This window comes from Sitodiplosis mosellana, unplaced genomic scaffold (assembly GCF_009176505.1).
Source record: "Sitodiplosis mosellana isolate CC-2019 unplaced genomic scaffold, AAFC_SMos_1.0 Smas_scaffold_11, whole genome shotgun sequence".
NCBI classification, from domain to species: domain Eukaryota; kingdom Metazoa; phylum Arthropoda; class Insecta; order Diptera; family Cecidomyiidae; genus Sitodiplosis; species Sitodiplosis mosellana.
In genome coordinates, this window is record NW_022595253.1 from 2879137 (window position 1) to 2893588 (window position 14452).

Consider the following 14452-nt stretch of genomic DNA (forward strand, 5'->3'; position numbering starts at 1 on the left):
TGTTCGTAAATTCTACGAACGAACGAACGAACAAACGAACATGTTCGCATACGAACGAACGAACGAGCGCTCGTTGACCGCTCTGGTTTGAATGTCAGAAGGCGAGGTTTTGCGCTCAAGAATAACCGAAAAAACAAAGTTCATAATGAGTTGTTGTGATACTATTATTGCAAGTCAAACAGAAAAAATTGACTGCAATATATATATATATATATCTTTAATTGCATTCTGAGTTGAAATTGAAGTTTTTTTTTTATTTCTTGTCCAAGTAGAGAAAGAATTGAATGTGAGAAAAAAAACAGGAAAATTAAAAACAGAATGCAAAGTTTAAAAATAGCCTACAATGCAACCGTATCGTAATATTGGGAATGCATCTGAAAAGAATGCAAAAGACAAGACAATGAAAACACCTCTCACTTGAAGACCTAATGACGTCACTCATATGAATAACGGACCAGAAAAAACATAAACAGTGAAAAAAGAATGACATGCGCGCGCTTGAACATTGAATAATTCGCGATTATTCCAAGAAGAAAAAAAAAAACAAAGAAAAAGGTAACAAGTTCAAAACAGAGAAAAAAAAATGTTGTGTTTATAAACCAAAAATTCAACAAAAAACAATTGATTAAAAGTAATTTGTTTGTTTGTTTTTTTTTTAGATTTAATTTGTGGCATTTAACCAGTACCCGTGGTTGTGTATCGAAGCCGATTGGAATGATATTGGATGGACACGTATATATCTGTGATTCGGAATAGATTGTTTGTTTTGTCGCGCGTTGTTGACACACATGATGAGAAGAGATCCGCACACGCACACACATTCACTGCATTTTTGGAAAGCGCGCATGATAGTGCATTTTTTTTTCAATATTCAGCTGCCAAATATTCTTAGGTCTTAAACTGTGTCTCCAGGCGAATGCATGTTGCTTTCATCGTGTGCATAATCCACGCTGAAGAAGTTTTTATTTCGGTTTTGATTTTAATTTTTTCGTATATTTACTTAGAATGTCAAATGATACAGCACTGGCCAACAGCATATTGAGTGTTTGACATTAAATTCAAAAATATGTCTCGTTGTTAAAACAAGAGCAATTTCCCAATGCCGGCCTCATTGCTTCAGTCATTTTTCATTGCTTTCTGATTAAAGTTCTATGTATTCAATCGCAAATTGATGAAAATTAATTGATTGCTAAATTGAGTGTGTGAATGGATTTCGGTAAAACAATCGAAAAACGAAGCAACAAAGACAACATTGAAGTCTTTGAACTTAGAGCTTACGTCCCCATAACTATCGATTTTGCCAGTGCTCATATATTTGAACATTTTTCATAAATTTTTGTTCTTGTTTTTTTTTTTCTAGAACAATAAAAATTTGTTTCACCTAAATAAGAATTTGAATTGGATAGAAAAAAATCTTATATGTTGGCAATATTTTGTGATTACATTGGCTATTCGATTCCATACTCTTTTTTTCTTTTCAAAAAAATGAACAAATTTTGAAAAAAAAAAAAAGTTGTATACGGTTCTTTGCATAATGAATTTTTTCAGCAATTTTTTTAACAGCATTTTTTTCTTGATTTAAATTAATTTTCAATAGAAGATTCTGAATTAGTTGAATGAAATAAAATAAATTAGCCCGAATTGCCGAATCGACAATATTTAATATGAAAATGGACAAAACAAATAATGACAAAAACAACAACAACAAAAAAGAACGAAACTTGCAAAGGAATATAAAATTCAATCAGGCAATTTGCGCATGAAACACAAAAATGACACGTTTGATGATATTGGATTTGAGTCGAAAGATAAACTAATGCATAACATTTGTAATCACAAAATATTTTCGGTTGGTTGGTTTGCATTTTTTTTTCGTATATATTTCATAAATATTAGTCATTGGTGGATGCCTCATCGCGTCACGCGTCAATTGAATTTTTGGATCAAACTATTTTTATCTCTTCAATTCGAAATATTCATATGGAACGGATTGAAAACAGCGGACTTCAAAGACTGAACTCGCAAATTGGAAAATATCATCCATTTTTTCTCATATTCTTTTCCACCATCCGCAATTCGAATCTATTTATTCGTTTTCTTGATCTTACACATCCAATCTGTCTGATCTCAAAAAGTGATACACTGCTGGCTACTGCTGCTGCGTGTTGTTTTTGCGGCAAAAATAAAAATCCATCAATCACACGCATTCGGTCGTCGCTCAATCAATCCCTTAAGATTGCTCCCTCGAGAAATTTTCCATTCAAAAAGAAAACATCTTCAAAGCGAAAATTATTCAATTTCCATACTGATATTTTGCTGTTCTCTCCTTATCTCCATGCACAAAACTCCCTCCATTGCCATTGCACAAACGTCATTTAAGCAATCTCTGAACATCATGTGTGAGTTCTAAGTTTCCTTGAACATTCCCTTCGAAGCAGGTCTTCAACGACAATGGAAACAAATATGCGAGAATCTAAGCCTAATTATAATTATAGCTTCTAAAATTCACAGCGTACACCATTCAACCATAGACAGAAAAAAAGAATTCAGTTTAGAATGAGGTCCCTTTCCACGCTCACATTACATTGAAATCAATTATTATGATTTATCGGCTCTTTACTACTTGTAGGAGGAAGGCGTAGAAGAAAAAAAGTAGAAAATAAACTTTGATACAAAAAAATTAAAGAGCGAGAGAGAAAATAAAGCAATCACTCCAAGTTAACCATGCGTTCTCTAGTAACGGACTCTGTTATTGGCAGTTGAAGTATTTCGTCTTTCTATTTGTGTTCCCATTCTGAAGGGGGATCGAAAGCGCGCGCGCGGGCGATATTCGTTTGAGGCATTTTCAATCACTGCAATTACTTAACAATTGAATGAATACGTTCAAGTGCATGCCATTTAGTTTTTGTCGAATTGAAAAAAGATATACTTGTTTACACCAATAACAAGAATAATGTATGAAGAATGAGAAGAAAAAAAAACAAATACCGAGCGTATTTTTCTGTTTCATCCATACATACAGCAGAAAAATAAAATAGCATTTGCATTTTCCATTTGAAAACGAATAAATAGTTGTTCGATTTGCGATGGTCTACGAACTACGGTTCTCTCTATTCTTAACATCAATTCATTTTTTATTTTTTTGTGTGTCTAAATTATAATTGAGTCGCTCGTAATTAATCGTTATCCATTTGTAAATATGCTTGTTTTTGCATTTATTGCTTTGGCGAGTTGCAGACACGCACATACACACTTCTCATATACACAGTTCAATGTTTAGGGATGCACGCAGACTGTGTGTATGTGTGATGTGTAAAGCAAACGCTCTTAATATCGACGTGTAACTATTGATTTCATTATATTATAAGCATAGCGAAATAATGTATTCGCGCGCTCCAATTTATATCGATGAATGTTAATTGTTTGGTAAACACAATGGCGACGCGCTGAATGAAAAATGAGACGCATAGCATAGCGAACGGCTAAAAACAGTAGCAACAACACTGAATATTGTGGCAAAAATAAGTGCGAGCGAGTGAGGCAACCAAGTAAGCGGTTAATGACGCGAAGGAATCGACAAGTGGTCGCTTGGATTGTTGCAAATCATTAAAGTTCTTTGAACTTCGGCGGCACAAAACTATTAAAACGCCATCACATCCAATAAATTCACTTGTTGCACACGCACAACTGCGAGCGAACACCGTCTTCGTCGTCATCGTTCCGTGGAGAGAAAGAGAGATATCGAGAGAAGGAAACACCGAAAATACCGACAAACACACACAGTCATTCCGAAGAAGCGACAGTGAAGCCATTTATAGTCAATTATTTTGCAACGAGTCGCATTCACCAAGTCAAATCAATCGGAAATGTTTCTACTGTAGAAAAGCCCGATTGGAACGATTGCATGAGTCCCGTTGTCTATATGCCACAAATTCCGTTATTCATACGAACGGAAAAGAAAAGAAAGACAGGCACAAGCCAACAATAAAATGAAAAATAAAACATATACGCATGAATAAAAGGAAAAGCACGACAATCAGCGCAGTCGATTGGATTGGAGTGTTTTGCGTGTGCCACCGAAAAGTAAATATGTGATATATCCGTGTGAGTTGAGTGTGACATTGCGTTTTAGTGTGTTGTTACATTTGTGCCTGTTGCATGGAAATCGCCAATACAATAAGCAAAGCGAAAAAGCACAAGTCAAACGCACACACAATAGCACGTTATGGGCGAGTGGGGTGAAGCGACATCGAATTGTCACTTCGTCGTCTCGTTTATATACTCAGCTAAAAAAAGGTCATTGGTCTGCCATCGTTTAAAGCTAAAAATAATAATAGGAACGCACGATGTGAAACAAACTACGAAAATTATCGTCAAATAACCCCGAAGTATATCAACACACGTACGTCAACTGATGCAATTATTTGTGCTGTAAACTCTTGATGACAACGAAAACGACGAAATAAAATTATTGTACGCGCCACTGCCCGAAAATCGACAAATGGAAGAAAGTGCTAAATTATGAAATTTATAACGAAAAAAAGCTAGAGTGTCGTGTGAGCCGATGGCATTGATATGAAAAAGAGCGCGATTGTTATTGTTTGCGATGATTTCGAACTGCATGTGGCGCTTTGATGAACGTAACGAACCTAACGAACGTTAGCTGCATTTTAATATATAGCCAAGAGTTTATCATTGGCAATACAAATATTTTGTGTCATATAAGCAAATTTCAAACATTTTCAATGTAAATGAAACTTTAGCACCAAAAAAAGATCCCTTCTTTGTAATCAAAACGTAAATAAACATAAGAAGATTACGTTGATGTGATTCACTTTAACGACACATTTGCAGGAACAATAGATTATTCAAATGATACACGTGTAAGCAATATTTTTTTTTTCCAAAAAAAAGTATATCTCGTCGTTGATTTTGATATTTTCCAATTATGAAAATGTTTGAATTGTTTTGGTATATCGAGCTCAGTCTTTTAGTTTCAGCTGTTTGATCGTTTCATTGCGATTCGGCATCATTCGGAGGTGTTTTTTAAGGATCTTTTTTTCGTTCTATTTCGAATTTTAACATAGATATATGAATACGGGTAAAATACCTTGGATGCTCTTCGAATGAGCATGCAGTGTGGCCAATGTAGATGCCATTGCCAATGCAGTGGGAGCTCCAAAAGCACTCTTTGGCGTGTACACAAAGTTGTGCGGTTCGCTATACTTGTTACTTGACGTAACAAGCATTTGAACCGTCACCGGTTCAACGATATCGGGATCGGCATACGGCGGCACCGTACAAATCAAATGAGTCTGCAAATATGAAATGTATTTTTATCAACGACAGCCGTAAGAAAAACCAACAATGAAATTATAAAATCAACGGTTGAATGAATGAATGAACGTTCGTAAATTGTTACCTGTTGCAAGAATTCCTTGTCAGGAAAGACAGACTCTTCCCAGATTGTGTCATAGGAGTCACTTGGCAGACAGTTCCTACGTGCTTGAAAAAGAATTCGGGTGTCTTTTAGGAAATTTTTACCTATGATGAATAATTCCAATCCCCCATTTGCAGGACATGAAACCAATGATTTTTTACAGATTTCCGGTACACCAGGCGGTTGAGCTGCAAATACAAAAGAAATGGTTTTTTTTGGAAGGTTCGAAATGGCGATGGAAAGTTTTTACACAACAATTGACTCGATAATATTTTATACAAATTGGCGATTCAATTTGTCTGGAATTTGTGAACAACAATGGGCAGAATTTATTTACAAGTTGATTCTTGACGTAAACGGTTTACTTACTGCAAATAATTTGTTGTGAACACACTTGTAGCGTTTCGATGGTACCGTCGTCATGAGTGACTTGAGTACGGAATACCATCCTACAACGGGTCGATTTTTTCTTACTTCGTGGTCCGGTGGTTTGATCCGGAAACCGATGCTCAACATCGACATTTCGTTCCTGTAACAACATGACAACGTTACGGTTAGTCTCGATTAAAATTCATTAAAACGATATTGTGCATGCAAATACCTTTAAAATTCCCACACAGTCGCATGTTGCGGTCATGTCAGTGTCTGGCTTTAAATCGATTTCAATCACGATGGTGCCTTCGACTTTCTTCTCGTTGCATGGTGTTGAATTTTTGCCCGATACTTTGCAGGCTTGATAGAACATGTGCGGTGCTACACGACCCACGTCTGTGCCAATGAAAATTTGTAACGTAGTCGGTTTATCGTATGCAATCAGTTTCACAATTGGAAATCCATTTCCACTCCTGTCTTTCACGGCTCCTCGGCTCCCTTCAGTTTGATATCTATCGATTGAAAACGAATAAAATCGCATTAGATATGCGATGATGGTTGCAATTCTCTCGTATAAATATTTGCAATGAGTTGCATTTTTATTTTACCTTGCTCTGTGCTGTTGTTCTGGTTGTGCTATGATTTGCAGTTGATACTTTCCATTCTGTGAGATAGCACCAATTTGTGTTTGTAGCGTAACCGCTCCACTGACTCCCATATTATTGTTTGGAGCATTGAGAATTTGTGATCCGATCGCGGTGCGACGAATGGCTGGCCGTGCCGGTCCACGCGATAGTTGTGTTATCCTTTAAATGAGACCATTAACGTTTTACAAGTTAAACAATGGCATTTCATCATAAAACATATTGGTTCGAAGAAACGATGTGGGGTAGAAAAAACTTAAGGACTTGGTCGATTAAAAATGATGGATAATGAATTGCGCCAGAGAAAGGAGCGAGAGATAGAGATCGAAATCATTTTGCTGTATGAATATGATCGGGCAATAAAGTTAGAAAAGCAATGTTGTTTATTATATTTATGTGTAATGCAGTCAATACTGGATCAAATCAGATGAGACCGAGGGACAACAGAAATGTGTTCTTCAATCATTGCAGCTATCTAGAGCGAGGGCATAGCAGATTCGGTTTTTCTTTTTCTTCATTTCAAAAATAGAAACAACAAATTGAACAGAGGAAAAAAAATGCAGCAACAGTGCATATTGCAATGGAGATTGTCGTCATGTGCAGTGCGTCATATTTGATGCGTTAAGTTATTGGCTAGATAATGGAACAAAAACATTTAATCGAAGGATAAAACTATATCTCAATCATTCCGATGACACAGTTTCAGTCTTGAATGTTGACTTAACGATGATTCCGCCGGCAGCGGTGGTGGTTGTTGTCGTCGTTGTTGTTGTTGTTGTTCTTGCTGCAACTTGCAAATGATTCTCGATTGTTCGACAAACACCTCTTTAAAAAGCGAAAACAAATGTTCAAAGGTCGAAAAACAAACGACTTGAATCGGTATGGTTTTGATGAATGAAATCATCCAGAATGAAGAAAAGTAAAAATTGATCTAAAAAAATCTATAGATTTTCAAGTGCTTTTAATTGTCGAATTGATGTTTTCAGACAGCGTATGCAATTCAAGGAAATCACACCATAATCGGATAAATTTCAGATTATACATCGATTGATACGTTTTTATTGGCGCCTATGAACATATTTGATGAAGATTAAAAAAATTTAAAATGAAATGCTCAATGAAATGAAACAATTTAACGATTGATGCTACTCTTTTTTTTTATCGTTTTGGCCCCAGCAATGCTAATCAATGAGCGAGCGCGTGCGCGATTGCTCTATGCACGCATCAAAATGTTGCAATTAAACAAATTAAATCAATGACACGACTATCTTTGTGTGTTGGATTTTATGGCTGTTTATTTGAATATGCGATAAAAATTTCTCGTAAATGGGTTGAATTGTCGTCGAGAGCCGAGTCAACGCTGATAATGCCGTATTAGGAGGTTAAGCGCTACAAGGCACAGACAAAAGTCTGGAACGATTTTCTGCTAGCATGTGCAGCAAAGAATATTTAAACTGATACAACCAAATTGTTTGCTGTCAAATCCTGTCTCGCTCACACCAACCGTCACACTGACTCGTTCGTGTACGAATTGCTGTTAGCGTAAAAGAGATGTTGTTCGGAGTAAACTCAGTTTAGATGTTCTTTCATTTTTCACGCAAAACAATTAAAATGCTGCAACACTGATCTGTTTTTGTTGAAGATCTCGCATGCGAAAACAAAACAGCAAACTGGAAATTCAAATAAAATGCTTGAATGCTTGATGACGATAACAAAAAATTAAGCCAAATAAAGGACAACAACAACAACGGCTCTTACGAAAGGTGCAGATGGTTTGCAAAAAAAAAAACATCAAGAAAGAAAAGAAAAAAAAAAACGCTGAAATGCGTCATAGCTCGATTTTATGTTTATGCAAATCATTGACATACAAATATGTATATGTGTGTGAATTAAGCGGTTAATTTTGGAATTGACTGATCTAAAAATACACACAGAGATTGTGTGCGTTGTTTTTTTCTTCGTGCATTCGCGAAATCCAGTTTTCAAGACCAACCAATGCTTTGGAGAGCGAGAGATAAACGAGACCAGCCTTTCTCATTTGTCTCGTTTTGCTTTGTATCAATTTGGTATTTGCTAAGCCACTCATACTCTCTGTATCGATGACGATATTGAGTGCTGTGTGTTTTTTTTTTTTACTGTTTAATGCCCAAAGAATACATGAAGAACGGAATTAAGTACACATTTTCCAATGAAATGCAAAAAAAATCCGCACGTATCTTGGTGATGAAAATCGATCGTTTTTTTTTCTGTCATAAAATCACATTGAAATCATATGTGATTGTTTTACGATTTATAACACGCATTTTATTGTTGAGGCGGTAACAAGTGTGTATCGCGTGTTGTGGTGCACGATTTTATCCAAATTTATCACGGGGATTCCCGTGATTTAATTAATCACAACGCAAAGGGGATGGCGTCAAGTACTTAATCTTTTTTGAAACTAGAAATAGATGGACACACACAATGTGTCTACAAGCTACCAGTATAGGTATATTTTGTTTTGTTGTAATTGAAACAAAAAAACCCAACTGTCTAATTGAAACTACGATTGAAAATAGTCCAAACGTTCGAAACCAGTTTTGTCGAATCGAAAAAGGCATTCACTTTGATGTTTGGCTTTTGATTTTAGTATCGTATTGGATTGTGGTCTGTGTTTTTGTAAAAAGGTGCTTACTTGGACGCATTGCAGGGAACGGTTGCGGTTTTTTGACTACTTTTCAGTGGCTTTCCCTTGAGGCTCGAATTAAAAACAAATGCGTCATTGCTACAAGTGTCATCAATATCAATTTTGTGATCGGTTTTTTGACGCTTCATTCCATCCAAAGCGCTCATTTCGTGACCAATCAGGTTGATTGAAGAAGAGGAACAAGAAGTTGTTGCTGATTGTTGTATTGAAGATGCAGGCATTAAGCTATTTGCATTGATCAGCATTGTATTCATGCCAATAGATGACGTTGTGGCCGCCATCGTCGCCGCCCTCGTTGCCATCACTGCAGACGATGTGGATGCCTCACCGTATGGATTTTGAATTTGAACGTTTCCATCAACCACTAATCGACTCGTGCACATCGTCGTTGTCGAATCGGTTGTATTACTTGTTGGTGGTAATCTACATTAAAGACGTGCAACGCGAACATAACGGTTAATTTATTATTTTTCATCATTTATTTAGCTATCAGTTCCAAGATGGATTTGGTTTTTTTTCTTTTTCTGAGAATGGAGTTTATTTCCGCAATTCCGGTAACGGTATGCAGATACATCGAAGTTATATATTCCAATTTGAAGTGGACAGCACATAATGAGGCGCACTCAAATAAATACATACTCCAGAAGTTACCCAAAAATCATTTTAGAAAATATATCATGCCCACACTTTTCTATTTCAAACACAAACAATTTTCAAACATGAGACTCAATTTGTTCTGGGGTAGCTTTTTTAAGCTGAAAATAATTCCAATTCATCATGCAAACTTTATCCTGCTCGCACTCGCTCAGATAATAATGAACACGCGTGAGAAATAATAAAACTGACGTGAGTTTATTCAAATTGTTATTTTATGCTAGCAATGAACTGGGGACCCACAATTGGTAAATAGTATTTACCTACAAATCTATAATAATAGTTTTATTCAAAAATTCATTGTTTTGAAAATTACCACACCAATTTGAAATGTGAAACCTAAAATGATTGTTTAGATTGTTTTCTATCGTTACTGATGATATTTTCATATGATAATGTCAATTTAGCATTCCTATTAATAATCAGATGATTTATTATTGTTATTGTCATATGTGTGTGGGAGAAAGAACATCAAAATAAAAAACGGGGGAAAATTGAAGAAAAAAGAAATGTGACGAATGCAAATGAGGAAAAAAAAACATTGTTCAGCGACAAAGCAAAATATAAATCAAGTGCAAGATCAGTAGCGGAATACATTAGAACTTATAATGATGATAACAAAAGTATACACCAAATACTTTGAGTCCGAAAAATGTCTCATGACCAAACAAAAGTTTGTCTGCCCGTTAGTTGGAATAATTGATGAATTGGTTCTGTGAGTGTTACTGTTGTTGTTGGGAGAACAAATGAGTATGAAAATACATTATTGATTTTCGTATGTATGTGTATGTATGTTTGAATGTGGTGGTGAAACGTGGTACCAATATGGAATAATAATAATAATAATAAACAAAAAGAGAAGAAAAAACTGAAGGTAATCGATTAAATAGAAAATTTGATTGATATTATGGATGTGTTGTGTGTGGTGTTGTTATGGGTGAACGATTCATTTATGATTCGGTGGACATGCAAATATCCACGGAGTATTCCAATAAATTACCTTGTTGACGGTAGTTGTTTGATGTTTGCATATGGTGTGTCGGCATACTGATCGTATCCGAGCCCACTGTCATTCGAGTTCGAGTTATCACAATGTGTACTTTGTTGTGGTCGCAATCGTTTGCCCGGCAGCACTTTGCCACCGATTCGTGCGGCCGAATGTAGTTTCCCTGGCAATGCTTTGCCTGGATGCCGTTTCGATGGTATCCGCAAAACTTTTCGATGAACACGTGACGTCATGGTTGATCCGGTCGACATGGTCATTCGCATCACTGCAACAAAGCAAAAGAAAAACCAAACCAAAACAAACACGAATTAAATGCGTGACAGAAATATTTGAGAATTGAAATTGTAAAATCCATTCAATACACATCATTAAGTGTTTCATTCTTATTAGGATATATAATTTCGATTGCATATTCCTCGTTCATTTGCTTATCAACACCTTTTCCTCTTTAGAAGAGAATCAAAGTCTGTGCGAGACGATTTTTGTGAACAAATTAGAAGAAACGCAAAAAAATTTCACATATTCTACACGTGTCCGCTTTTTATGACGTGCCACAGAAGTATCGGTCTATTTTTAAAAGCAATTAGAGCATACATGTTGAATGTGGCGTCTTTTTCATGTTCTTCCACTTTATTATTTTTTTTTTTTTTGTGTATTTGAATGAGCAACGATTGACTGGGATGAATAGAATTTGTGCGTACCAAAATAGGGCTCTACGTTGATTCAAAAAAAAAACTCGAGCATGCGACGCATGTTGTCCCTTTTCATTAGAGAACGGTGCTTATATGAGCAAAGTTGTATCTGGCGGCAAAAATTCGAAATGACCTGCCATGTCAATATGTGTATATTTACTAGACACTGTGTGGAGATATTTGCCGTTTGGAATGTCAAACGTAAATAAAAGAGATTTCAGAATGAAGCAAAACACCTGACACGTTCGAAGAAAATGGCAATAAAGTCACCCAATTCGGATCACTGCATTTCCTCGTACAAAAAAAAACTAGTAGTGAGTATAGACGTAATAACCTTTAATATAATAATAATAAGCACGAATTTTTTTGCATACAAGCACAATTGCGAAAAAAGAAAACAAAGAAAGAGAGAGAGAGAGAGACAGAGAGGACAGGCAGGAGATAACGAGCAAAAAATGTGTGCGAAATCGTTGTGCCTCTATTGCCTTCATCGTACTTCGCAATTTCTGATCATTATTATTGAATGACTAATCGCTAAACGACCGCCCGTCCAAATATTCGCATTCACATTTGCCCATTTTAATTTGTTTACACGCGCCGCAGATGATCTGTTTTCTAAGTATGCGCTCCGTTTTCTCTCTATCTCTCTATCATTCTGCTTCATGTTCCGTTTTGGTTCGCATTTTGGACTGTTTTATATATATTGAGCACATATTTATAGACTGTTTTTCATTTTCGTGTGCACACTTGGTTCCGCATAAAATCGGCTAAATGTTTGTTTCTGATAATAATTCGTTTTTTTTTTGTTTCTTTCTCTGTTCCGAATAGAATTCACTTGAATTCTAATTTGTTGTTGTACGTTACGCATGCGATTTTTTCATCTTCAAACCTCAGTTTATTTTACTTTAGCTTGTTCGCCGTTATGGTATATTTCAAGCAGACAGTATGTGTGCTTGTCGTTCAATGTTCAGAGGCTGGTAATTGTGCGTGTGTAATACGGTTGGAAACAAAAATGCCAATAATAAGAATCTTTATTAGAAATTACTCGGCTGCTTTTGAAACCGAACAACCAACATACACATAGAAAGCAAAACAGTCAATTGAATGAAATGAGCCCAAAGAGCGCCAACCATGGCAGAATTGCAGCACATCGACAACGGAAGCGGGTGACACACAAAAAAGGAGAAACGGGACAAAAAAAAATTATTGGGTTTTAGCTTGATCGTTCAGCCCATGAAATATTGTCTATTTCCTTTAGATTGATATAATTTTCGAAGGGCCTTTTATTCACCATACACATCATGTACATATATGTTCTATCTATTCCACAGTTGGACGCTCTCAACAGAATGAATACGCATTTAAATGACAATAATTCATGCTCACTGATACATCTAATGAAAAAAAAAAAAAACTAAATTGAAGTTCTACACAGCATTTACGTCTTATTAATTGAATGGATTGATTGAAATCGATGCCGTTATTTCGTTTTGATTTCATCAAGTACTTAGCTATTGCCGCTTACTGACATTGCTACTGCTTCGTTAGAATACCGAATAATGAATATTCCATCGTCATATTTTATCGGTTGCTTCAGTAAATTGATGCTTTTTATTTATGGTAGAGTGTACTTAACATGGCCTTTCAAGTAAATTGGCCCTTTTCCCATATAAATAGCCATTTTTCGTTGCAAAAGACAGGTGAAAACAATGCCATTCGCACAAAACGTTCTCTTTCTCCATTCAATTGCATTTACGCATAACAACAACAATGACGATTCTCCCACTCTTTTCTATCTAAATATGCCATTTATGTTATTCATCTCTTTTGTTCAATTCGATAGAGACCCAGCGTTACTTAGCGAAGCATTTCCATAGCGATAACTTTTGTTTACACCAAATTACTTGGATTAATCTGCCCGTCTAAATTGGTTTTCGACGGAAATTCGTGCAGTCGTAAAAAAGAGCATAATTTCTTGCCATATTATTACGATATGTTACTGACAAATATTGCGTCCAAATATCAACTGCTAGGTAGTTGAGAATAGCGCCTACACAGACACAGTCGAAGCGCCGTTCGCGGTTCATTATATATAACAGCGCGATATGATTAAGTGCTTGAACCGATTTAAGGTGGTTCAGTATCGTGCGAAAATATGTATTGAACTCACAACTTATTCAAACAGATGCGAAACGCGAATACTTCGGACGAGTTTCTGTTTTTGCTGCTTTGCTTCGTCTGTTTCGCTCATTTTTTGCGGCTTTGGTAACAAAGGATATGAAAAAAAAACACACAGAGAGAGAGAGAGAGACCTATTTGCACAATCGTCGTCAACAATAAACAAAAATAAAATCCATACGCAATGAACACAAACAACACAGTCAGTCGAAGAGCCATAGATATCAGAGCGGCGAAAAGCAAACAGAGATCAAGAAAAAAAAAATTATTGTATTTTGTAAAGCTCTAAGAATTTCAATTTACACCCTGATAATTTCTTTATCACGTTTCTTTCTGTGTCTCTCGCGTCTCGCACTCGGTACCGATTTTTGTCACCTTATTTGACGTCCTCGAAACATCGAGCTGCACAAAATGTACAAACACATACGCTGTGGCCGCGCAAGTACTGTGATTTTTGCTCTGATTTTAAATGTAAATGTATTTCAAACCGAGTGTGTGTCGCTTTGGTTACATTCATTTTGGCTGCCAAATTAAAATCAATTTAAATATGTAGTCAAGTCATTGTGCCAACGCCGTCGATTCGTTGAAAATGTTGGATGTTTTTCTTTATTTTTTGCATCGCAAAAGAGATGTATCGTCCGTCGAGTTGAATCGATTCAAATGAAATTCAAGCGAAATTGCTCGACTTCTCGAAACTGTATTCATCGTGTATGCAGTTTGAATGTAACGCAATGTTCCATCAACATTTCAATTACAGTTCTTTTGTGTGTGATTCGTAAG

At 36.0% G+C, this 14452-nt stretch overlaps 1 protein-coding gene across 6 annotated transcripts in view; it reads right to left on the bottom strand.

The window, feature by feature from the left end:
• The window catches only part of LOC129567456 (nuclear factor of activated T-cells 5-like), a 33760-nt gene that overhangs the window by 4488 nt on the left and 14820 nt on the right, over positions 1-14452 (bottom strand). For 3 of the 6 annotated variants that reach the window (XM_055444333.1, XM_055444331.1, XM_055444330.1), the window contains 7 exons: positions 10797-11067; positions 9131-9565; positions 6421-6618; positions 6042-6324; positions 5810-5969; positions 5423-5628; positions 5111-5315 (listed from right to left, as the gene is read on the bottom strand). In XM_055444333.1, coding sequence (XP_055300308.1) covers positions 5111-5315; positions 5423-5628; positions 5810-5969; positions 6042-6324; positions 6421-6618; positions 9131-9565; positions 10797-11067 — 1758 coding nt within the window. The remainder of the gene's footprint in view (positions 1-5110; positions 5316-5422; positions 5629-5809; positions 5970-6041; positions 6325-6420; positions 6619-9130; positions 9566-10796; positions 11068-14452) is intronic. The other 3 variants (XM_055444336.1, XM_055444335.1, XM_055444334.1) reach the window with 1 other exon arrangement.